Source organism: Solanum stenotomum, chromosome 3 (assembly GCF_019186545.1).
Source record: "Solanum stenotomum isolate F172 chromosome 3, ASM1918654v1, whole genome shotgun sequence".
Taxonomy (NCBI): Eukaryota; Viridiplantae; Streptophyta; class Magnoliopsida; order Solanales; family Solanaceae; genus Solanum; species Solanum stenotomum.
This window is the reverse complement of record NC_064284.1, coordinates 13,441,449-13,468,607: the sequence shown is the minus strand read 5'-3', so window position 1 is coordinate 13,468,607 and position 27,159 is coordinate 13,441,449. Positions and strand designations below refer to the sequence as shown.

Genomic DNA, 27,159 nt, shown 5'->3' with positions numbered 1-27,159 from the left:
GTTAAATCTATGAATAATATGGATATTATCCACAATGGAACAAGGAACTAGTAATATTTACCTTTATTTTTTCAACCAAGTCGTTCAAAACATATGCAAATGTTAGTATACAGTATGAGGATGCATGAACTTTGGTTACCTAAAATGCTTTAATTCTTTTAAGAATAATTGAACAATACAAGTAAGTCATGTCGATACAGGACTTATGAATGATTTAAGAAGATAAAGCAGAGTGAAAATAGTATCAAATACTTAAACAACATAGACTACTCCTGCCTTACATACATGACTGGTAAAACGGTAACTTTTCTTTCTTTTTTTTTCCCCTTAATGTAGCGTTGAGGCTACTTTTGCACGGATAATTAAGGCGCAAACTCATCCAGAAAATTGCCATGTGGCAAACACAACTCAAAACTCCAACTAGTATTGTATGGGGCTGATGATGAGATTTTGTCCAATACTCTCTTTGCGACTAGTATGTGCACAACTGATCTTAAACTTGTTTTTAATTCAAAATAATTTTATCCAAAGGCACTGTCAATTCACTATCTCATTGTCAAACGCATTAGAATTTTACATGTAGATGTCTAATGTAAAGGAACTTCAAAACTCAATGATGGATCGTTAATCTAATCGAATAGGGGTGAGCCCAAGATTTTTCTCTTTGGTGATCACTTTCACCTATACAGAAATAGTAGAATAGAATTATGCAACATGCATAGTTTTTTTCCTGCAATAAATAAAAACCAAAACCGAAGTAATTACATAATGGACCAATTTGCAAATTTTGTCATTACATGTGTAGAATCTTGAATGTGTTTTTCCTTTTTAAAGTAAAACATGTAATGCCAAAAAGACTCTTATCCAAAGATATTACTTCCACAAGCACTCTACGTTTAGGTGGCCTGTGATGAGCAACCGTAGCAAACTAGCAATAGTGTGGAGGGCTACGAAAGTAGGCCATCATAATTCATAAGTCACAACTTTTGCAGATTAGGGACCACACAATGTTTGATTTTCCACGTTATTTTTCCGGCCATTGAAGTCAAGGTGGGTTAAGTCTCGAAAGTCAAACCAGAAGCAGTACATTTTATAACAATTCCAAAAGAAAGTAGAAAGGATACTGAGTATGAACATACTGATGTTTACTCAAATTCAATTAACAAGCAGCACATATAACGTAACACAATCACAAAGGTATTGGATACTGCCAACAAATTTCATCAGAAATCAGTTTAACAAATCAGATTTTACTTTCATAGTCTAAGTTACCTCGCTACAATAGACTATCCACTCCCTTCAGCATTTAAAGATATCAGACCCAACCAAAAAAAAGAAAAAAAGAATACACCAACTAATGATGCCAGAAATTACCTGCCAAAATTGACAAAGATAGAAAAAAGGCATTATTTTAAATAGGAAGGTAAACGAAACAGAACAGACCACTATCTCCTTGAACTGCAGTCAATGTCAGCTTGAATATCTCATATACAGGTAAGCTGTGGTTTATATACTGAGAGCTCTACTCTCACTATGCTAGAAGTCATGACTCTGTTAGAATATCCCCTTCACTAAACCTCCACGCACCACCATCTTGCCTCTTCAGAACATAGCGAATTTTGTAAGTGCTGCAAGATTATCACCAAGGAACTTTCAGTTGTTTTACATGAAAACAAGCATGGATTCATTCTGAGGTAGAGAGGTGGAACTCTTATAAATGGAGAAATAATTTGAGGAAATGATGCTAAAACTTTCCAACAATTTTTGATTACCTGTAATAATTTGGGTTCTTAAGCTGTGATTCATCCACAAGTTCAGCTGCTTCCTCCAGGATTGCCTCTATTTCTGCCATCTCCTGACCAATCCCATCGGTCAAAATCTCTGCTCGTAAAACTGAAAGTTGGAGCAAAACAAATCTCCAGAAACACGACCTGGTTTTTGCTGCTTCAGACAAGGCTTGCCACTGTTGTACAATTAGAAAGAACAGGGGTCAGCAAGGCACTTTTGTGGGGGAAAACATAGGTTTTAAGTTTTTCACATTCTGTGGACTCAATGAGGTCCAACCTTTCTCCAGAATCACAACATATTAGGAAATAAGACTTACTTCACTAGTCCATCATAACAGATTTGTAGATACATAAAACCAATCTGCTCAGTGAATTTCACACAACCAACATAGTACTTCACTTTTTTGACTTCTTTTTTTTTTAACCCCTCCCTAGGAACTCCCCCTTTTGCTCGTTGGTGTTGGAGGTGGAGGGTACTTAAGCCAACTATCTCAATGTGAGCTCATATGATAAGAAAATCATGTTTGACAACGTGAAATTTAATATTTTAACTTTTTTTTAAGTCCAAGTATCAAGCATGGTGCTACAGTGAACATGCAATCTTATGGCATGCAAATGGGGTTTATAATGCATATATGTTAGTAAAATAATTGATGTTGAACACCACAATTTCCAGTAATACCTATAGGCACATCACACATTTATAAGCAATGCAGCTAACCTGAACAAGCATTGGCTCATCAAGAACATCAAAGAGACCATCAATATTATGGTCAGGCCCTAGTGCTTCTGCCTTAATGGTTTGCCATTTCTTGATAAGGGTCTCAGCTTCTTCTATAGGCATTGGTGTCTTGTAAGCTGCTGTTGCGGAAGGTAATAGACCAGCAGCAAAGAAAGAATTTTGGAAACCAGAAGCTTGTGGGTGCTCGCCTATCTGCATCGTGAACTTTGGAAGCAACTTCTTCAACTTATGAATGATGCCACTTCTCCTATTGCTTGCCTGCCTATAATTAGGATCTTGAGGAAAATCCATTTTCCAGGAATGGGAGCTTGTCATCCTTGGCGTATTTAGCCACCAACCAGATCCATTTTTCATTCTCCACAACTGCATGTTCATTAGCTTGAAGGTAACAAAGATGACGCATCCAACTGACACAACAAAAATTATCTTCTCAACTATGCTATTCAGGCCCAACCAAATTTCCCAAACCTTACGTCCAGCACCCAAATTTCTTTTTAACTGAATAGATGGCATCCCAGAAGCATTGCCCACATTGACCTTATCCACGGTCAATTGAGCTTGTAAATTAGGTGGAGCTAACTGCTTTACAGCTGACCCGAGATGCCGTGAAGTATCACCATACAAAAGTGGTTCATCTGTAGCTCTTTGGTCCCGTGTAATAGCAGGTGCAAGTGGCCTATGACTAATATGAGATGCAGTCTGCAGACCTCTTTTATTTCCCCTGCTCACGAAAGGTCGTTTCTCGCCGCGAAAGAAGTTTACCTGTTGCAAATCTTTAGAGTTAGTTTAGCTCTCTACAATGAGGTACTTTTCGAATCAAACATTTCGTAACATGACTCACTAATGACGGAGAACAATCCCTCGTATCAGGGAACAAGCCAAGCACAGCATCCTTCAACCAGGTCTCCTGGAAATCCACAAGATGTTATGATGAGAAACATTTGACTTCAACTCAACAAAAGACTTATCCCAGATAGAAATATCACCCATAGATAAAAGAACAGAAACTAGTTTTGCTTATATCATTATCTATGGTCAGAAAATCCTAGTTTTGTTTACAAAAAGGTGGACTCTGCAAAAGAGTAACAACATGTCAACAACTATAAATTGGTGCTGAGGAGTTAGGGTCACGGAGAAGTGCATTTATATTTTAAAAGAGAAAAAAGTAATGACCCCTAGAGAATATAAAATGAAATAAATGCAGAGGGAGAAACCAGGAAACCAGCCTATATGAACCACATAGTTTCAGAGACTGATTAACAGCATATAAAGCAATACATACCAGTGGTTTTGATACAGTTGAAACATCTTTTGTTTCTTTGACCGATGCTAAATTACGTGAAGCTGTATCTGAGTTCAGCTCAAGCTGCCGAAGCTTTTCAGTAGCTGCAGCCTCATCCCCCTGTATTAACAAAATTTACTTTTCTCAATAAGCACTCGATGGAAAGGAAATACATAGCCAGTGAAAGAGGAAATTACAGATTTACCTGCCCAAGAAGGAATAACAAGAAGGCTTCCTCAAATTTCAAATCAACTCCTTCTGAAGCAATCAAACACTCACAAATTATTTTGGATTTGTTAATCTGCAATAAACAATTGAAATTTTTTGTCAACATATTACTGCATCCGGTATCCTGGCATTCTCAGGTAAAACATCTAGCAAGATATTGGAATTGTCTTACACACACAGAGTTGATGCAATTCAACCTTATATCTTAACAGAGTCAAAACACTTTATTGTGGTCAACTTCAGCAAGTGAAAATCAAAGTACAAAGAATAGACCAACATCGTAATTACCAGATCAATCTGCTTGCTGGAAAATCCTAGGGCAATATGAGCTAATAAAACCACGTAGAAACAGTTGAAATCAATTACAACTCTTTGGTTTTGTGACTCAATGGACTTTTTGTTCTTCCTTGTGAGAGCCAAATTATCCCATTGAAGGAGTTCAACAATCTCCGAAGCCATAAGCTTGTTAAGAGCTTGATTTAAGAAGCATTGCCAATCCTGAACTTGGCAGGAAGCTTCTACATCAAGGCCCTGTCTGAGCAATTCACGTAATGCTGCAATGGCTCCTAACCTCCGCTCAGCATTTTCAGGTGTACGAGGCAGGCCTAATAACTCCAAGGTGCAGGCAGGGGCGAGCTCTTCCAACGATTCTTCTATCTAAGAGCAAGGTTAAATATAATCCCAATGAGAAACCAGAAACAGCACATCAGAGAAGTATTCGCACTAAATGTTGCAGAGACTGAAAACACCAACAAAACTTCCAAGTCTCCAACTATAGACATAACATCATAGCTACACATTTTTACAGAGAGAACCTTCTATATCTAACTCATGCTAGGTTTTTAGTCTACTACAATTACTATTATAATGATAGAGAAATGTACTGATGATGAGATGGATGTAGTAAAATTGATGCACATTCACGTAGCACAGCCTTAGCCTTTAAATATCTAAACTACGGCACTTACATGTAAAATGAAAAATAAGATGAAGAAAAAATACAATTTCGCCTTCGCAAAATAAACTCTGTATATAAGACAGCAGAACTAAAACAAGCTAACCTGAGATAATAATGTCATCTTCCCAAGAGAAACTTTGCTCCTTAAAAGACATTGAGCACGAGCAAGAGCTTCAAATCCTTGTGAAATTTTGTTCTTCTCAAATCCAACTTTTGCAATTGCACACTTCAAGAAAGCACCTAGAATAAGAAACCCAAGCATAACACAGATCCCAAGTAAAAGACAGCATAGAGTTATGATATTTTCTCTCTTTGCCTAACCTCAGCAAGTGCCATGGACAAAAGAATATCATGAACATAAGGCTTAGAATCTGGATGTTGAAGAGCTTTTTGTCCAATATTTAGCACAAGCTTCTCTTCCCCAACCTGAATGAATAATGGTAACATTTTAACTAATCATTTTCGCACAAACTTGCAAAGAAAGTAATCCGCTTGCTCAATAGTATATTGTATCTTACCTCTTGAAGAAGACAAAGAGCACTAGATAACCAAGCCCATGGTATTCTAAGAGAAGACCTTGGTGGAACCCTTTCTTTTATATTTCCGGCATATTCTGGCTCAAACAAAAGCTTATCCCTCACATCCATTAAAAGATTCTGAAAACATGTAGCCAAGCATGAGAATACAGGATAACCTCCATAAGAAAGATGAATATGTAGGACTGCAGCTACCACCTGGCGAGAAACAACAGCATCCATGGTGTACCCATCTTCGATCTCAGCATTCTTGAGATGCATTACAGACTTGACAATTTCATCCTTCTCAGCTCGGTCTGAGACACCGATGATCTGCAAGTTTATACAAAATTGAGGATCATTTCTTGGAAATAGAAATGTCCTTCCTCCCCTTACCTCCAGCTTTAGTACCACTTTCTTGGACATCAAATCAATTTTGCTAGACTTAGTACACAACAATTATATTCCCACTTGAAAGCACTGGCCCAGTAAGGAAAACCACATTAAAAGTAAATAAAAAGAGAAGAGATTGTTTTATCTATAATGTAGCATCCAAGAAGGTGCAAATAACTATAAAAAGGATCCATGATCCTCTCACTGACATAAATAGTCCATAGGTACAGTATCTCCATATTTTTTACATTGTTTATCCTATACTTTGTATTGTATACGGCCTCATTTTTTACCTTCACGAAACTTAGAACTTTTTTTGGAGAAGGCTTCCTGCCTGCAAAGTATGGAATATGGAATATGTAGAACGGAGACAGGTAATAATGAAATATACTTACTCTATATAGTTGACCTATATTCAAACCCCTTCTTCAATGCATTTATGTAGTATTTGGTTATTATAAACCCATTTTTTAACACGTGGCCACTAAGTTTTAAATGTTAAACCAAAAATACATACCTCCCTCCGTCCAATTTACATGGCGGTGTTTGACTGGGCATAGAATTTAAGAAAAAAGATTTTTGAAACTTGTGGTTTAAAACAAGCTCACCTCATTAAGGGTATAATGGTAAGTCTAAAGTTACATTTACAAATATAGAAACGTGCCACAATGGGACAAAGGGAGTACTAATTTTTTTATAAGGAAAATGTACTATTTTAATTTTTCTATTTTTTAAAAAGGGGCACTAAGATTTATAACTGATAATTAGGATTCAGAATGGATGCTTGGGATCACCATACTAATGAAGGTATGGCTCGAAATATAACAACTATGCTTCAACTCCAAACTAGTTCCAGTTAGGTATTAAGTTTCTACATCCATTCTGCTCTATTTGATTGAATTGATAGATACGAAGCCCTCGCCATAATCAATCAGATGGAAAAGAAGTTAGGGGGAAACTCCATGAAAGGAAAATTGATGATTCATATAAATGGCTCAGTGGGAAATGTCCCGAAGAAATCCATTGATTGTGTTTCTTTCCGATGTCCGATAACTTGTCATTTATGACAAAACGGTTTTCTTAAGCTAGAGATTCTCAAAATCTCATGTTCATTTCCTCACTAACATACAAATCTCTAACCAAACTAAAGAGACTCGTGACAAGCACCTTACCTAATGTATGTATGTAGATCAACAACTACTAAACCTTAGCCAATTAGTTGTTATCGCTTATGTAGATCCTTTCCTTTACATAGTATCTTGTTCTCCGCTAGGTCATCAAAAGAAAGTATTTTGTTCTCCACTAAATCCGCATACATTTTCAGAAACTATAGGTGTTCGAGACAGCTTCTTTTCCATGTGGTTCAAGCCTACCTACTCTCATTTCAACACCATTGATCACCATCAATCATCACATTGGGGAACTTATGGACCACTGGCATTTGGACCTAGATATTGCAATCACGTCTAGTCTAACTTCAACTCCATTCTTCTGATAGGGGCTAAACTTTTTTTTTTTTTTTGAGAATTTATAGGGGCTAAACTTGCAAGGGAATGTTAGCAGAAACAAGTTGCAAATATTATATAATCACTACATAATAAAGATTAGCATATTTGTTGGAGTAAATCGACAAACCCACCCACCTTTGTCACTAACAATAATAACGGCATGGCCCCATCCTTTTTACCATTAACACAAGTGCACAGCAAGCATGCAGCATGATGTTTCACGGCAAGTTTAGCTGGATTCATTTCTCAAAGATTTCATTGCGTGACAGTTCTGAAACTCATGAATTTCAAATGCATAACTTGACAGCTATCCATGAGGAATTATTCCAACAATTTAAGCATTACTTGTACAGTTGAGTTAAAAATGGTAATGTCAGGAAGTTATTTAATTCAATGAGACGTGATTTTCTTAGCAATTTATTTTAATCTGCTTCCAGAGTAAGCTACGTATATTTGTTACTTGTATTATTTCATTCACTAACCCTAAACATTTGTGAGTGTATCATATGTTGTAAGAAATTCTATCATTGGTCAAGTTTCTGAAGTATAAAATACTAGTTTTCCCAGAAAATGGAAACCAAAAGTCAAAAGCTATAGAACCACACAAGTTATCCCATACGCGCATGCAAAAACATAAAAGGAAAATAGTGAACTTCCCATGAACGAAAACAATAGTTAAAATCTAGTTTTCTGATCCATTCATTTAGGCATCCATTTTGTTTCTCTGAGATGTAAGTAATTAACCTACAGTCCATTGGCACCAGGTATTTTCTATCAATTAGTATAAGCATGACTAGTACAGCTTCCATTTGTTTCTAACTTATGTAAATTGCACAATGACTATGGAACTCTTGAACTTAGATACCGGTGGAGCAATTAATTTATCACGATATTAATTTAAGAGCATATTGCTACCTTCAAAGTGCTACAGAAATATCAACGCTAGCTCTTTTCCACAAAAATTACAGAAATCATAGTTGCATAGCTTTCTCCAAATATTTCCAAAACAGATAAAGCAGGAAATCAAAGTCATTTTACAATAATTAATGCAACTAAAAGCGGCACCTGGTAGCAAGTGACTGGGATTTCAATAGAGGGAACTGTCGGAAGCTGAGAATTAGCACTACTCCTATCCACCGTGCCACTTTCCAAAACGCGAGTGTCAGTAGCATACAATCTCCACCGGCGATTAACCTTCTTCCTGGAGCCGCACCGACCAACCGTAACCCTAGCTCTGAATTTCCCCCATTTCTTATCGTTTTTACCTCTGATTGGAACATCTAAAGCAGCATTGTAGAGAAACACCTTGTCTAGGTCATTTTCATTGCTACAAAAGTAAAGTGCACTTGGCACTTGATAAAATATTGCCGTCATATACACCCAGTGTAGTTCTGTTCTGTTTTTGCAGAATTTTTTGTGGCATTACTCACAAATCACCAAAATCAACATTGCAAATACAATTGACCGTCATTTCACATCAAAGCAAATGACTCTCAAAGGAAGAAATGTAGGGCTGACCACTGATTCAAGCGCTATCTCTGCTGCTAAAACTTCAAAAACAGTGAGATGGAGAGAGTGAATCCATCATCAATCTAGAAAAATCATTATGAATTCCTTCTTAATTCAACAAGTTGAGCTTGCTTGAGGATGTAAAAGATTGGGTTATATACCTTGCAGTATTTGGAATGAAGGAATCGTTAGGATTACCGTTGCTTTAATGCTTTATGCCCTTTTTGTGATTAATATGTGTGAGAAATTTGTATAACAAGATGGAAATGGAAATGGGAAAAGAAATTGGAAGGAAAAATCTGGGCAGTGGTGTTTATGTGATTCTACTGAAGTTTGGACTCTGGAACTGTCCTAATAAACATTGGCCCAATGGGCTAAAGGACTATGTAAATGGGGTTTTGACTATTTTCTAGATCAGATTCTGAAAATATATAATTTAAATATTTGTTTGACTATGATATTTGAATCTGAAAATATATATTTAAATATTTGTTTGACTATGATATTTGATTGAATTTTAAAAATTTAAGTTCAAATATTTGTAACTATCCAAAATTGACGGATTTTGCACAAACACAACTTCAAAAATTCTAATTTTCTAGTTTCAATTTCAAAATATCCGGCCAAAGAAGAGTTTATTATGTACTCAGGGGTCGTTTGGTAGGCTGCATTAAAATAAATAATCCATGTATTATGTATGGTATTATTTAGTACTATGTTTGGTAGGAATTTAGGCATATGTATAACTAATCCATGAATTAGTTATATCTCCTACATGGTATTATAGGGCGTATTACTAATACCTTCCATTTGGAGGTATTAGTAATACATTGGATATAATACCATGGGACAAGTCTATGTAAAGACAAAAATATCCCTCAAATCATTTTAATTATTTTGTTTATTTTCTTGATTTTATGTTTTATATTTGTACTAGTAAATTTATTTAAATAAATTGGCTTACAAATTATTTAGAGAAATTGTTTGTTACTACATAAATTCAATACAAATTAATACAATATTTGAAATGTGAGTTGCTTAACATTAACTAATTAAAAGGGCAAATATATCAACGTCTTAATTGAATGTATATATATATTTGTGTGGTTTCTAATTATTTGTATTTGAACAATTTATAAAATTGCATACATATTAAAACTACAACTTGCAATTTTTATGTGTAAATGTAGATGATTTATTCAGTTTTACTATTGTTTACGTCTTTTCAATTTTAAAAGTTGATAGTTTATCTTCTTCTTTTTTTAAATTGAAAATTGACATTTTGTAAGTAATCAATTTACTAAGATGACAATTATTTATTCTCAAATAATTTAAGTGAAAAAAAAGGCAAACATGACAATAAAATTGTTCTTCTCATAGATAGTTAGAAGGCCATAAAAAAAATATATTGTCCGGCAATTATTTACCTAACCTAATTACATAATAATTCAAGGGTATAATTGGAAAGGAGTTTTTTTATAAAGTTTTAACCCAATTCCAAAATGGGGTTGGAACCAATGAACCAAACACTTGGTAAAAATAAAACTTGCATTACTAATCCCTGCACTATTAATTCCTGCATTACTAATCCCAGCGCATTAGTAATCCCAACATTATTCATTTTTGTACCAAACGACCCCTCAATGTTTAGCATTAATATATCCACAACCCTCAAACTTATCGGTAGATTTCATATACTTGAACTACAGTTATTTTAATTGAGTACTTGGACATGTAATAAAGTGTTCTTTCAAATACTTCTTATTCAAAATTTGAAAAAAACTCTTACGTGTGATCTCAAGTGTCACTATGTAGATAAATAAACCATACAAAATATGTCAGAATCTTTAATTATACCTATCATTCTCGAAACATACATGAAGTTTATGACTTGTTGAAACTATAATATATAATTCTAGATGTAAGAGTAATAAATTAAATCACAATCAAATTAATAAACAAGATAACAAAGATGTGATAATTAAGAAATAAAATTAAGGGAGAATTGACTTTAGAAGAACAGAAAATATAATCTAACAATTAAAATGCATTGATTGTTTGATTCAATTTCAATATAAAGGGAAGAAAAATAAATGCATATATGAAAAGTCTTACTTAAAGTATCCAAGAGAGATTCGTTGAAGAGATACTAGGGAATCCTTCCATAAATTCACACAGAGTATTTCTCTATCTTCAAACTTAGTTAACCCTACCATGAAGACTTAATTAAAGACTATTTGTAGTGATCTTGCAAAAATAGTTAAATTATAAAAATGACTAAATTATATTATTAAGTCCTTGATCACATTTGTGTTTGTCATCACTTATCTCGTAATTCATGTGTGCATATTATGAACTTTAAAATCTCTTTTAATGTATCTTTCATGGCACTTTGACCTCTTGATGAGTGATTAAATACTTCCATATTCAAGATAGTCTATACTCTCATTGTTGATATCAATTTTACTACCTCGATTTGCATCAGACTAACATGTATAATAACATATATGACATATTTTAAATGGTCAGCTAATTTATATAATGGACATTTGTGAACACGCACAAAATAATAAATTAGATGAACGTAAATACATGCATGGAATAAGTATTATAATTAGGTCAATTTATGCATGCATTACATTATATGTATGTGCATGATTTAATCATTCTAGTTTAACCAATTTAATGACTAACAAACTATATAAGCATAATCACATACATGTATAAAATATATGTACAAATTATAAAATTTTAGTTTGATCAATTTGATGACTAACAAACTATGAACAAAAATACATACATAAAATGAATATATATAAAATTATTTTATCATATTGATGTTTCATATTCTAGTTTGGCTATATAATGACTTACAAACTATAAATCTTAGTACATGCATAAATTAAACACAAATATAATGTGTAATATTAGACATTCTAGTTTGAGCACTTGACGACTAACAAACTATTCCTTTCTAATTACTTGTCTACTTTTGAATAATTGACACATATATTAAGACTAGTAAAGAAAGTCGGGGCGCTGCCCGGGCCCAACATTAATAAAGCTATATTGTTACTCTCTCCATCCCATATTAGATGAGAATCTTAATAAAAAAATGTTTTTCATATTATTTGAGCACTTATTAAATTAGGATAGAATTAATTAATTCTTTTCCATTTTACCCTTACAATTAATATGACCATTCCTATATTGTATGTGTATTTTTGTAACTCATTTCAATGTGCATTGATATAAACAAAGGGCAAAATGGTGAAGTCTTCCAATGTATTAATGATTTCTTAATCACCGTGTAAATTTGGAAGTGCCCATCTAATATGGGACGGAGAGAGTATAGTTTATGTATTGTTATAAAATTAGTAAAGATTGTTATAATATATTTTGCTCATAAGTGAGCTAATATAAAAACTTATTTGCCATTTGTCTTTTTAATTTCAATTTCAAATAGCAAATAAATGTAGCGATAAGATTGAGGGTAGAAATGAAACATATCTTTCTAAATTTAAGTAAAAATAAATAGAGTAGAAGTAACATTAGGGTTATCGATAGGACGATTCATTCGGTTATTTTTAAAAAAATTATATCATTCAATTTTTCGGCTATTTTATAATGTATAACCAAAATTAAAATTTTAAAATCATCCCAATCCTAATTTATGTGACACAAGCAGTACAAAAATTAGTCTTTTTTTTGTTGTCTTGTAGATATTTTAAGTTATTATTTATTGTAAATTATAGTACTTTTTATTAAAGTTTTTAATAACATATGTTACTTTTTATGTTTGAGAGTTAAACCAACTTTTTTTTATATGTCTTTTAATTTTATATGTGTTTTGTCCTTTTCCATTTTCAAAAACTAATACTCTCTCCATTTCATTTTATATGTCATTTCTTTTTATAAATATATTGGTTATTCCCTCTTCTTATGTCATATATTATGAAATTTGAGAAGTTATTGAAATTTTTATATGATTCTAAAAATATTTTAAATTGTTAGCTATTGTGATTTGTAGTACCTTTTTTTTACAGAATTTTGAAAATAATATTTATTACTCTCTTTGTTCTAATTTACGTGGCACATGCAAAATTTCAAATATTAACCATTTTTTATATGTCTCTTTACTATATTAAGTTGTTAATTATTGTATTTTATAGTACATTTTGAACTTAATTTTTAAAGAATATATGTTATTTTCCATGTCCCAATTTATGTGGCATTAATTGATAGATTTGTTGGAGTCGAGAGAATTTTTTTGTTAATTATTGTAATTTATAGTTTCTTTTTCGTCAATTTGAAACAATATATGTTCTTAATTGATAGATTTTTTGGAGCCGACAATTTTTTTTGTTAATTATTGTAATTTATAGTTTCTTTTTCGTCAATTTCAAACAATATATGTTTATCATATAATCCATTTTATGTGGTAGCAATAGAATTTAGAGAGTCAATTAAATTTTTTATATAACTTTTAAATATTTAAGCTATTAATTATTGTAATGTATAGTATTACTTATATTATTTTTGAATATAAATGTTACCTTTTTTATCCTAATTTATATGGCATTGATAGAATTGAAAGTGTCAAATAATTGTTAATTATTGTAATATGATATGTAGTACTTTTTATGTAGTTTTTACTATTTTTAAGCATACTAAGTATAGTATTACTTATATTATTTTTAAATATATTTAAATCTACTACTTATATATATTTTTTTTAGTAGATAAGTGTGAATGTGAGGGTATTTTTAAATACCCAAAATACCCTCACTTTCACACTTATCTACTACTTATATTATACATTATATTATATATATATATGGCTCCTTTTATTTGATGCCACATGTCAAAAGAAGAGTGAATTTTATTCACTCTTCTTATATAGTAAAATTAATTATTGACATAGGTAAAAAATTAATTAGTGAGTTTACCATTTTACCCCTATTAATTATGAAGTGAATGAATTAAAAATTTAAGATTTTCAAGAAGTTCTACTTATTTCAAAGTAATTAATTGAGGGTATAATAGGTAAAAAAAATTATTTTTTCTTGATCTGTCAAAATGGACAAGTAATTAAGAAAAACTAAAAAAGGAAAAGTGAACAAGTAATTAGGGACAAATGGAATATGTAACTTTAGACACGTATCTTAATTATTGTTTTAGGTAAGAAGCACATTAAACACACTAAATGGCTCAAATTAAATTTGCTTATAGCTCAAGACATAAATATTAACTTTCTTTGGCCCTAAATTAATCTACTAATTAAACTACATTAATCAAATAAATCTTAGACAATGTTTTTAAAATTAATTTGTACAATCTATGAATAGGCTCATAATACACCGTTCAAACTTAGTTAAAGCATAAACTTTAAACTTAACACGGACTAGAACCTTAAATATTAAAACTGCATCCAAATGGGATAAGGCTATCATTAGAAGGAGAAATCATTATATCTTACCCCATAATATAATTTGGAAAGACTATGTTTGTTTCAGTAATTAAATGCATAACTATATTTGAAGGTTTATTCCACACACCAGCAAAGCTTCGTGTTATTTTAAAAAAAAAATTACGTTCGTAGCCGAAAATCAACCATTAATTTTAAGCATCATTGGCAATAAATAATTTCGTACACCAAGATTAGCATTAAAATATACAAACTTAGATGACATATGTAAACTTAAATTTAAGTGAATATTGTACAAAATAGCAAACATTTAAACCATATTAAATGTCATAGCTTTTGTTTAGGAAATTCTAATTCGCAACTATAGTTTCGCCCAATCTTATTGGGTTGGGATCCACGGATTTGTATCAAACATAAATTAAAAATGAAAGATATATTTGTATATATTCTTATTGTTATTATTCCTATAGCCGAGATCATATACATTATGAAAATTGTATGGTATAACCTGAAAAAGTAAGACTACAAGAAAAATTTGTGGTCTTGCTAGTGTGTTTCAAGTTGTGAAATCAATTGAAGGTGATCCCATCTTTCCATCCTTGTTGTTCGACCGGGTCTTCAAAGTTGGGACTTTGTGAAAATAGTCTATGGGTTTGAGATAAAGATGGAATAATCCAATTAATTTCCCATTTAATGATATGACCTAGGGATAATGTATCTACTCAAGCAATCTCATAATTTCTCCACTTCCTTGCGGCGTTCACGATGCCCATGTCGATTGCCTTCCATGTCTAGCTTAGCGTCCCACCGCAATCGCGGGCCCCTCAACCGCGATCGCAATGAAGAGTTTTGTCTGGTCTTGCTAGTGTGTTTCAAGTTGTGAAATCAATTGAAGGTGATCTCATCTTCCCATCCTTGTGGTTCGACCCAACTCTAAAGTTGGAACTTTGTGAAAATAGTTTATGGATTTGAGATAGAAATAAGATAGTAGCAGTGTGTGTGAGAGTCGAAGAGTTTTGTCTTGTCTTGCTAGTGTGTTTCAAGTTGTGAAATCAATTGAAGGTGATCTCATCTTCCCATCCTTGTGGTTCGACCCAACTCTAAAGTTGGAACTTTGTGAAAATAGTTTATGGATTTGAGATAGAAATAAGATAGTAGCAGTATGTATGAGAGTCGAAATAGGAGTAGGCCCTTTCTCGACGTCAAATAATCATACATGAAAGAGGAATTGGGCACAAATCAAAGTAATCTCTTCTATCCCCACTTACTAAGAATTTTTTTATAATGTAGTAAGTTATAAACTCAAAAGTGTAATTTGATGGATTCAAACGAATAAATTTTTAAATACCTGATCAATTTTAATTTTTATTAATATAAATTTTTTTTCATCAGTATATGGAATAAAATGCAACAAATTTGAATATATTGTAATGTATTTTTAAATTTGATTTTGTTTCAACAATTTGAATGCTTATATGAGAAAGGAGAAAACTCGATCAAAATTTTAGACGTGACACAAGGAAGAAAGGATACCATAGATGATTCTTGGAAAATAATTTACTAAGTAATTTGTAGTGGTAAAACTTAATCAAACATTTTATATGTGTAAATTATTTATTCTATCTATGTCAGACTAGGTTTCCGCTCCTGTCAGACTATGGGTACCCAACTTGAAAAAAGAAAAAAAAGTACCCATATTTCGGGTAAATCACATAAATATCCTATATTAAAAAAATATTTACCATCTATGGCAATATAAATTTTCTAACTAAATATAACATTTTTTTTTAATTAAAAAATTGTACTGTCTATCTTTCTTCGCTTCTTTCTATGCCTTTTTTTCTCTTATGCTTCTTCTTTTTACTTTTCTTCTTCTTTGTCTCTTTCTGTGCCATTCTTTCTCTTCCTCCTCTCTTTTTTAATTCTTTTTCTTCTTTTAGAAATTTTCATTTAAATAACTATTCTTAAATGAATAGTTATATTAGATATATTTCATAATTGTATTAAAATCATGAACAATACATGTCCAATATATATTTCAAATTTCACTCATTTTTTAGTGATATCAATCAAAATAATTTAAGTAACACACTTGTAATACATTTTAATATAGGCACAATACATTTGTAATACGTATTGCAAACATCGCTCTTTTTCTTAGTGATACAAATCAAAATATAGATATAATACATGTTTTATCCATGAATAATACATATTGCACACTTCACTCCTTTCTTAGTGATACCAACGAGAATAATTTAGGCAACACACTAATAATACATTTATAAGATATGCGCAATACATTTTTAATACATATTGCAACCGTCCCTCATTTTCTTAGTGATAAATCAAAATAATTTATAATACATGTTTTATTCATGAATAATACAAGTTTAATTCAGTCTATAGGTTATTGTCTTGTCGTTCATTAGTTACGTTCTTCATTTATTCTTAATTTTTCTCTTCTAATTCAACTTTAGTATTGTGTAATACACTTTTAATGCAAATTTAATTCATTTTGTAGTTTATTATTTGTTACTATTAGATTACTTGTTTAATTTATTATTGATATAAGTTTAATTCACTCTATAGATCATTGGTTGGTCTTTCATTAGTTACATTTTTTATTCATGTTTAAATCTCTCTTCTAATTCAACTTTAATATTTGTGTAATACACTTTTAATATAAGTTTATTCATTCTGTAGTTTATTGGTTGTTTTGTTATGATTGAATTACTTGTTTATTTCATTATTAATACAAGTTTTATTCAGTTTACTGATTACATAATGTTCTTTAGTTTGCTATATTTTGCATTCATGTTTAATTCGCTTCTAATTCAACTTTAATATGTTTGTAATACATTTTTAATTCAACTTTAATTCATTTGACAATTTATTATGTTTCTTCATTTGTTACTATTAGATTACTTGTCTAATTAATTATTGATACAAGTTTTATTCAGTCTTCTAATCATCGACTGTTCATTCGTTTGCTATATTTTGCATTCATGTTTATTTCTCTTCTAATTCAATTTTAACATGTGTGTAATACATTTTTAGTAGTAGTGAAATAATCTGATTTGTCATGTTTTTTTCTTGCACATCACCAATAAACTAGAAAATGAATTAAAAATGTATTACACACATATTAAATTTGAATTAGAACATAATTAAACATAAACGCAAAATGTAGCAAACGAAAGAGCAGACAATGATTCGTAGACTGAATAAAACTTGTATCAATAATGAATTAGACAAGTAATTTAATTGTAACAAATGAAGAGACATTAAGTTGCAAAATGAATTAAAAATGTATTACACACATATTAAAGTTGAATTAGAAGAGAATTAAATATTTAATGCAAAATGTATTAAATTTTTTATATATTGACAATTAAGCATTACTTCAAGGTGTTACGCAGAAGCTAATAATTGTAAATCTTGACAATAAATCAACAAAGAAAATTATACTATACATATCGAGAGAATATTTTTTCTAAATAAAATTGTTTAATCCTAATGATTATTGTGTTACTATATTAAGGAAACATCTCCAATTTATAAAAGTGCGAAACTTTTTATTCAACAAAAAGAACAATAATCAATAAAATGGGCTTGCCCATCTTTAAGTTAAAAAAAAAAACAAAAAGAACAATATTTTTTCACCAAGATTTAAAATAAATAAATAATATAAACATGATAAAAATTCAAATAAAATAGAAAAATAATAACCAAGCTGAGCAAACTTCCATTTGAGATATGTTTGTTTCACCATTCAATTCATCAAAAAGTATTTGTCATCCTTGCTTAATAAGGAGAGACACAGGAGAAAGAGAAAGAAGCGAAAGAGAGAAAGCTGACACAACTTTAATAAAGTAGATAATATTGTTATATATTGCTATAAATGGTAATAATTAGAGAGTATATTTAAAATAAGTAATTATTTTTTAAAAGGAATCCACCAAGTAATTAATTCTTTATAAATTCTTCTTCTTCTTTAAAAAAAAAAACCAAATTCCTCTACCTCAATTGGGCTTTAGATAGGATTACGGGCCTAAGTTCATAGGCCTCCACATGGATAGTCCTATCTTTTTGGTCCAGTTTAATAAAGAATTTTTAAAATAGCCTTTAATTTAGAAAATTCGTTAGATAAAATTTTTATTGTCCATCGAATTTACGGCATGGATAAAAATTAATTTGCTTATAAAGTAGAAGTTCAAAATATTTTAAGAGAACATGGTTCAGTTGATCAGAAGTACACTCATGAACATAAAAGGTAGAACTTAGATATATTGTCTATAAATCAGTGAACTTGCAAACCTTAAGTTTTGTCTTATAAGTAAAAGTTAGAACTTATATCTCATGGACAATAAATATTCTTTTCTTTTTTTCAAATTAAGATAATTTTTTAAAAAAATTAATAAGCAAAGACAAATTTTTCAGACTGAACACTTTGAGAAACACTAAACATAATTTCATGATTTACGCGTCACAAAGATTATGCAGTTCATTAATGAAAAAATTATGCAGAATAACAAATATTTAGCCTATATTAGGTATTATAACTACATTTTAAGAAAATTGTAATTCGCGACTACATTTTTCTTAATTCTTGCTATTTGTCGGATTTGTATAATTCGACTGATTTGTATAAATCCATAATTTGTATAATTCGGTTCCTAATTGTAAAAATCCAGAATTTTGTATATGCTTACCCTAGCTATGTGTATACAATTTATGAAAAATTTATAATAAATTACCCTGTTTATATATTAGCAAGCGAAATATACAAACAGAGTTCTGAAAAATTCCTAAATGTATAAATGTAGAATTTGTATATACTTACTATATTTGTATATTCGCAAGCGAAATATACAAACCACAACCTCCATAGCAAACAGTACTATAGATACAGAGTGCAATTATCGAAACTCTAGTTATAGAGCCTTATTATGTCTATTATGTTTGCTATTTCTGAAATTTTCTCTTAATTTAATGCAGGTCAGAATTTGAACACGATAATCTTACATAAAATGTTATATAGCCCGTATTTGAAGCGTAAAAATAGCTCTGGCTTTGGGTAGTAGTTATTTAGGGGCGATGATGACTGACAATAATAAATAATTATGGTTTGTTGATCGTGGTAGTTGACGATGACAACTAATAATGGTGGTTGATGATATATATATAATGATTGTTGTAGTGATTGTCGTTATTGACTGGCGTAATAGTAATAGTCGTTGGATGTGATGATTAAAAATGACGGCTAACAATGGTGATAATTGACAGTAGTGATTGACGTTAGTGATGTTTATGTGATTGATAATGATAATGATAATGATAGATGATGGATGATAGTGATAATGATGTGTAACAATAATGATATGACAGTTAGCTATGAAAATAGATGAAGTTGTAAAAACATTGAATAAATATCTCAATCATACGAGAACTTTATTATAAATCTTAATAACTCATATATATATATATATATATTAAGTGATTACGATTATAAAACAAATGCAGATAAGTTTGAAATCATTATGATTTAGATTTAGATTTGGTTTTACTAAACAAACAAAATGAATAATTACAATTAAGACCTTTATTAAAAGCATACAAATGAGACCTAACAATTATTATCTCGAAATATCACATTTCTTCTTATTCATTTTATTTTTTTTAGTTAAAAGGTTAGTCCAATTTATTTAACAAAATAATAATTTTATAAGATAAATAACTATTAATCGTGTGTTCATCTGAGCAATCGAACTCATAAACTAAATATTTAACTTTGAAAAACTTTTGAAACAAAATTTAGGTGAATAAAGTAAGAGAATTATTTACTATGTTTTATGCTTTAAAAATAAAGAAATTTTCAAAAAATGATCATAGTTTGAGTTTAATTAGAGACCTATAGGTTCATAGCTATATGTTTGGAGAAGAAGAGAGACAAATGAAATTAGGAGAAATTAAAGAGGAGAGAGACGAGCGAGATCAGGAAGAGAAAGGCGATAGACGAGAGGTGAGAGAGAGTTTGGATATATATTGTATTTGTTGTATTAGGTTGTATTGCAAATACAATTAATACTGCTATCATTTATATAACTGTCACTAAATACTTCTTTCCATGTTAATTTATACGTGTTATTTTTTCATTTTAAAATAAAAATATTACTACCATTTATTTTAGTGTATGTAAGTATGTAATAAACTTGTACTAATTTTTGTAACATTATGCATGTTTGAAGGAAATTTTGATCCATCATATATCATATATGTGGGTAGCTTAATTAACTATATATATTTTTTAATTTTGTTCTTAACTAAATTAAGAACAAACGGGGAATTAATAAAATTGTACTTTTGTTTAGACGGCGTTGTCAATTTGTTTTTTCACTACCGCTCCACCACCAGCGGCGGATTTAGCATTTTTTCTTTTCATAAACTTCTGCTCGTATTACTAAGCTAAGTGCAGTTTCCAGCAACTGTTCCGGCGGAGTTAGGGCTATGGCTCGAGGAGGGAAGAAGGCAGCAAATGGAGAATCCAATCCAGATACGGAGGAGAAGAAGAGGTTAAAGAAACTTGCAATTTCGAAGCAAATGGTCTCAGAGAATCCTTCAAGGGCTAATAATTCTCTGAATCCATCAAAAACTGTGATTAAACATCACGGTAAAGACATTTTGCGCAAATCTCAACGGAAGAATCGTTTCCTCTTTTCTCTTCCCGGTTTACTTGCCCCGGTTTCCGGGGGTAAAATTGGTGAGCTCAAAGACCTTGGTACCAAAAACCCCATTCTCTACCTCAACTTCCCTCAGGTATAATATTTTTTACTTACTTTAATCAACTTTTGCTACTTTCGGGTATTTTCCTAGCACTTGACGTCTTAATGATCAGAAACCCGCTAATGAGGAAACAAAGGATAGTGTTTCAACTTTATTTGGTAGATTTGCTTGCTTGTTAGGGATTGATTGCTCAGGAATTAGTAGTAATTGTGGAAATTAAGTGGAGTTAATATACTTTTTAAGATGTAGCTTTTTGAATTTTCTTTTGCTTATAAATTTCATATGTCGAAGGTAGTTGGTATGACTGCACTTGCTACCCATAGTGTGGATGTATTCGTGCTGATTGGAGATCATGGAATTCTTTTATTAAGTGAATTTTTTGTCCAATTGGATCTGCAGGGTCAAATGAAGTTGTTTGGGACAATTGTATATCCAAAAAATGGTTATCTGACTATGCAGTTCTCCAGAGGTGGGAAAAATGTAGTGTGCGAAGATTACCTTGACAATATGGTTGGTAGTTCTATGACTCTTTCTCTCTCTCTCTCTGTTCTGTGTTTTAATCTGTTTATCTTAGTATTAATTTTAATCCCTGGAGCTTCATTTGCAAAAACCTGTCTTCCTATCTAATCACTAATGTTTCATGAACATTGTTATAATCATCACCAAGGCATCATATTTAGAAGTAAAACAGATAGTAGAACTTTCCTTCTCATTGATTCCTTGCAAGCTGTGGAATTATATTGTCTATAGAAATAAATACTGCTTTCTATGATTGAAAAGAGAGTATGCAGGAGCCATTCTCCAAGGAGTTGGAACAAGCCGAGAGGAACTATTTATCTTTTTCCTAATAGACATGTTTCATAACAATGAAAAATAGAACCAAGAATGGCTCTTTAGTTAAATTTGATAAAGACCATATTTGTGATATGCTTTATGGTTTGTCATAATTCTAATATGCTTTATGATTTGGCAACATCCATATTATAAATGGTTCTGTTCTTTCCTGATGAGCTTGCTACTGGAGTCTTTGGGAGTGCGCATGTTCAATATTTTGACTCATGGAACTTATTGGGCTAAAGTTTTCTGTCTTCTAGATTTTCATTTGATTCAAGCATGTTATTGTTCTTCCAAGTTTCATTCTCAAGTTATTATTATTATTTAAATGTTGTAAGTTGAATAGCATTGAATTGCATTGTGAGATGTGAAAGGAACCTTCAATTAAGTGCTATTATTTGATTCCTTACTTCCATCTCCTAGGCTAATATTTCATTTTACATTCCAAAAGTTTGATCACAAAAAACGTTGTTTCTATACAGTTGACTTATCCATCACGAAGGCATATTCAGTTATTAAGTCTGTTTCCCATGATTTCATCGATTTTCTTTTAAAAAAGTTGTTTTTTGAGATATTATAAACATATTGAATATACATTCTACCCTCCCAGACACCACTTGTGGGATTACACTGGGTATGTTGTTGTTGTATAAACATTTTGAATATCAAGTGCCAATAACCATTGCAAATGTTTTTCTTAGATCTACTTTGTTTGTTGACTCTGTTCGACAGATTAGGATTTAGTTTACTTATGTTATAGTTCACCTTATTATAAGGCTCTGATGAAAACTAAAAGGATTTGTTTAGCACTTAGTTGCATTTACTTAACCTCTTTCATTTTTCCTGATTTTTGGCGTATTTCTTTTCCAGATTGTGTTTTCTGATGCATGGTGGATAGGGAGGAAAGATGAGAATCCTGAAGAAGCACGACTCGAGTTTCCAAAAGAGCTGAATGTGGTTAGTTTTTTTGTCAAATTGTTCCTAACCCAACTGGTTAAAGCATTAATTAATAGAGTATGCTAAAGTTGCTGATTGTTTCCCACTGTTTCCAAAGAATTGCTGATACTGTTGGATATCTTATTTGGTTACAGCAGCAAGAGAAATCGGAGTGTGATTTTAAAGGTGGTGCTGGTGCTACATGTGTTCAAAAACGAAGTACTAGTGAATGTGGGGTCAAGCATGTGGAACAACAGTCTCCTGAACATGAACAGGAGGAGTTATTATCAGAAAGTCAAAATGATTCAAAAGAGTTTATCGAATTAACTCCATCTCGTCGTTCAGCAAGGGCAGCAGGAAAAAAAATCAAGTATATGCTTTGATTTGTATAACATGTAGTTTTCCTTATTACTGGTACCTTGCACTGACTGTATCATATTGCATGCAACTAACTGTATGTAGTATAACATAGCTTTTATCACTGAGGTGAAAGATAACTTCATGGACTGCCCAGGATAACTGTACCTGCATAAGAAATAGTAGGCATTTAAAACCTAACCACATTCTTAAATCCAACTGTTTAGTCTTCTTATATAGCCGGTTCAACCAGGCCCCTGTAACCACTGTTGATCTTTTTTTGGACTATGTCTGCTCTTTAGTTATTTAGTAAATTCTTGTACAGGAGCAGCCCCCTTATTTTGCTGTAACTTATTGCCTTGCATCTTCTTGATGCCTTCTAATGAAATCTCCTTACTTCATCAAAAAAAAAAAGAGTAGGCATTTAAAATTAATTCATTCATAATATGCGCCCTTATTGTTAGGAAATAAGAATATGTTAACACTCCTGAGGACTCCGGTTAAGGAGCTTTAGTTTGGTACTCATTCAAGGACTATCCACAGAAGAAACTGAACGATCACTGATCTTCTGTCGCTACTTTATATGCCTATAACTTTTTTCTTTGAAATTTTACTGTGTATTTGTTTGCACTAATTTCTTGAGGGATATTTTCCTGTATTAAGTAAGATCTAGTTGACTCTGATGTCTGCTTAATACATGACCTGTATTTTTATGTTCAATAATTCAGTTTTGCAGAAGTTTCTTCCGGGGATGAATTGGTTGACAATGAAGTCGAATCTTCCGAGGGGGAAGAGAAAACTGGTATGGATCGTTCACAAAAAAATGTACTTCTGGAAACATCTCAAAAATATTTTCTTATATCCTTTATTAGTTTTTTCCGAACTTCTTTAAAGAAGCCATTAGAGTGAGAGTCCCTCAAAGTCTTGTCTCTGTTCTCTGGGTTTGTTCTATTGTTCATCTCCCTTCACCTGCTATCTTCCAGTTCCTTTTAAATAGTTTAATGGAATGAAAAATCTGTGGTGCAGGCAGTGACATTCTTTGTGATGAAACTGTAGTACAAAGTCAAGTTACTGGAAAAATTACTGCCCTTGCCGAAACTGCTTCCAAGTCTAAGAAATCCGCCCGTACTAAGCAAAGTTCTCTTGTTCAGGCTACTATTTCAACAATGTTTAAGAAAGTGGACAAGGTACGGACTCTATCAGTCTATCTTACTTCATAAAGAAAAAAAGTAAACAAGGTATGGACTCGTAGCTCTGTCATGAGGCAACAAGTTAGTTTTAGAAATTGTTGAACATATCGTCTATCTAACAACATTAATGTGTACTTGTTGAAGAGGGGGGGCGGGGGGGGAGGGAGACCCATGCATGTTTTTTATGAACTCCCCTCATGGGCCACCACAATTCTTCTTCCCTTAAATTTCCTAAAGCTCGTATCCTACAAAAGTAGAATCACCTGCATTCAGAAATTTTATTTGGTGATGTCATCCTGTTATATCCAATAGTGATGCTACACTACATGATTTTCTATAGACATAGTTATGAAGGTGTTTGATAGCCACTGTAGGATATGGTTATTGAGACTTGAGAGTAAAAAGTGTTGTAGTCCTGCATTACCGTCATTCGCTAAAAGAGGGTAGAGATGGATGGTAAAGAGAGGCAATGAAAGTATCATGGATGGAGTGGTGTGGAAAGATAGGAAATAGAAGGCCAGTTTCACAATAGGAGCAATAGCTTAATTCATTTGCAGAGGTAAATGTGGAAGCTATTATATTGGTGTTTGCTGGAATAGCTTGCCTTGGGGAAAAAAAATGCTGAGACCCCCCTCCCTTCCTCCTCATGAATTTTAGTTTTCCTGGCCTGAATTTTGTTGCAAAATATGACTTTAGCGGTTGAGTTATATGCTCAAAGTGATCACTGAGGGACTATAGTTGGGGATATTCCACTTAATAGTTCATATCATAGATAGAATCACATGCTAGTAACCATCAATTTTATGTTTGGGTTTTATATCAAAAAAGAAAAAGAAAAGAAGTGTGTTTGGGTAAAAGTGAACTTTTTGTCGACTTCTCTTCATATTTTATTGGGTCATACTCATACTTGTTCTGTTGATGCACAAATAATTAATGTTTGTATTTCTCCACAAACTTTGAAGCTTTTCACTCCAGATAGAGTTTCTCAAAGGAAAACAAGAAAATCAACAAACAAAGGGGAATCCAACACAGAATGTGGTTCAACCATGCCTGATCATGTTGGTACTTCTCAGGTAAAATTCAGACTATGTTCTGCAATTTATCCACTTGCCATGCTCAGTCCAACTCTAGGCGACTCTGTTTCTTTCATCGTCTTTCTTTCCTCTTAAGTGGCAATTTTGACTAGCTAGCAAAGATAAAGAAAGGAAGTCCAGCAGGCTCTTATAATGTTGAAGATATATTTGAAAATAATTGACTTGGTTCATAGACTATATATCCAGGTGATATACATAGTAACTAACTTTCTGAATCTTCGTTTAGTTCGACAATTGGATCTTTTCTCACCCCTGAATGATGTTTAGATTTCAAATATTGGGAGGTAGTTCACCTTAATTTGGATTAAACTGGACTCATTGGCAAACTTCTTATACCACCTTCATGCTAAGGGAAGTTTGGGAGAGTGCTCCTCTTTTCTGTGCTCATGATACACGTCGCAAGATTATGGCTGTTCTTGAACATTATTCTTTATGGTAATGAAATATATCACTCATGACAAACAGTTTCCCACTTGAAGTTATGCATCTTCCTTGGATGTGCAGCTTTGACTATAGCTTTCTAAATTTATCTCGTGTTTTCTGAAACTGATGATACATGTTTAAACCAGACATTAATGGAAACTTTTTTTCTGTGTAAATTAAAAAGGAAGGATTTGGTCTGATGAGTGCATTCATTTTTCTAACCATTCATGTCATAAAAAGAAAATGTATGACTGCTTCATGGATAGGAATTAGGAGAGCCATTTTTTTTTCTCATGCTCCGCTGACAAAATCTATGTATCTTGGTTCATTTGATTTACCAAATCAGTACAAGATCTGTACTGGTTGTGCTCGTATTTCTAAATTCAGCTAATATAAATGTTGTCTCTTGTGTTTTGACATACTCTGTAGGGTGAAGATGACATTGAAGAGTTGTCTAGTTCATCTAAGGTTTGAGTTCTGAAACACTTCTAAAAGAATTTCTTTTCATTGATTAATTTTGTCTGTTAATTTAACTGTTTAGGTGTTGTGTCGTCAAGTTTTTTATGCTGCAGTGAAGTCCTAGACTCTCATATCTTTAGGTTATTCTTCAACTCTTAAATGTGTTCAGGATACAGAAGCTAGTGATGAAGCTAGTGATGAAGATTGGGCTGCTTGAGTTTTGTATTTTATGTTTTAATCGATAGAATATGACAACCATTCTCAATGGATCTGCAAATTACTCTTGCGGACAAATGTTGTAAATCCAATTGAAGAAGCTGCTAATCTGGATGCCAAGGAGGACACCACGAAGTGAACATCACATGGGCTTGCCATGTCGGTGCTCTAGGAGGATGATTCTCCTATAAGACTCGAAGATTACATTTGGGAGGGAGGAGGATGACGTGAAGAAAGCCAAAGTTAGTTATGGAAGAGTGTGTATAAAGCCATAAGAATGTAATATGTGATCGGCAGGCTGAAGTAGTTAATTTGTTCAGATTTCTTGTCTCTGAATTCCAATTCCCCTAGGTCTTTTCAGCTATCGCATAATCAGTGATTATATGATACCAGTGTTGAGTTGAGATTTTGTTATAACGAACCTTGCTATAGATGTCATGAATACCCTCAAATGTAGTTCTGATAAAAAAAAATTAGACGTCATGACTATAAAGACGACAGAAGTGTTGTCATC

At 32.0% G+C, this 27,159-nt stretch overlaps 2 protein-coding genes across 5 annotated transcripts; one reads left to right on the top strand and one right to left on the bottom strand.

Annotated features, from left to right (window-relative positions):
* Positions 1-1,200: 1,200 nt before the first annotated feature.
* Positions 1,201-9,197, bottom strand: LOC125859263 (plastid division protein CDP1, chloroplastic). Its single transcript, XM_049538960.1, has 12 exons — positions 8,479-9,197; positions 5,732-5,845; positions 5,516-5,653; positions 5,319-5,423; positions 5,101-5,223; positions 4,328-4,696; positions 4,017-4,112; positions 3,812-3,931; positions 3,371-3,436; positions 2,509-3,291; positions 1,773-1,963; positions 1,201-1,628 (listed from the first exon to the last, which is right to left on the bottom strand). Exons 1-12 carry the CDS (start codon positions 8,785-8,787, stop codon positions 1,544-1,546), a joined length of 2,499 nt encoding a protein of 832 aa, XP_049394917.1. The 5' UTR covers positions 8,788-9,197; the 3' UTR covers positions 1,201-1,543.
* Positions 9,198-20,710: 11,513 nt separating this feature from the next.
* Positions 20,711-27,103, top strand: LOC125860109 (DNA-binding protein RHL1). 4 transcript variants are annotated; one of them, XM_049540008.1, is made up of 9 exons: positions 20,711-21,169; positions 21,536-21,646; positions 22,841-22,927; positions 23,065-23,276; positions 23,992-24,065; positions 24,290-24,450; positions 25,416-25,526; positions 26,400-26,438; positions 26,570-27,103. In XM_049540008.1, the coding sequence occupies exons 1-9, from the start codon at positions 20,861-20,863 to the stop codon at positions 26,672-26,674; spliced, it is 1,209 nt and encodes a 402-aa protein (XP_049395965.1). In that variant the 5' UTR covers positions 20,711-20,860; the 3' UTR covers positions 26,675-27,103. The 4 variants fall into 4 exon arrangements, with proteins under 4 accessions (XP_049395965.1, XP_049395964.1, XP_049395966.1 ...); XM_049540007.1 differs by having other exon boundaries at positions 20,712-21,169; positions 23,062-23,276; positions 26,570-27,102; XM_049540009.1 differs by having other exon boundaries at positions 20,713-21,169; positions 23,062-23,276; positions 26,675-27,101.
* Positions 27,104-27,159: the final 56 nt, after the last annotated feature.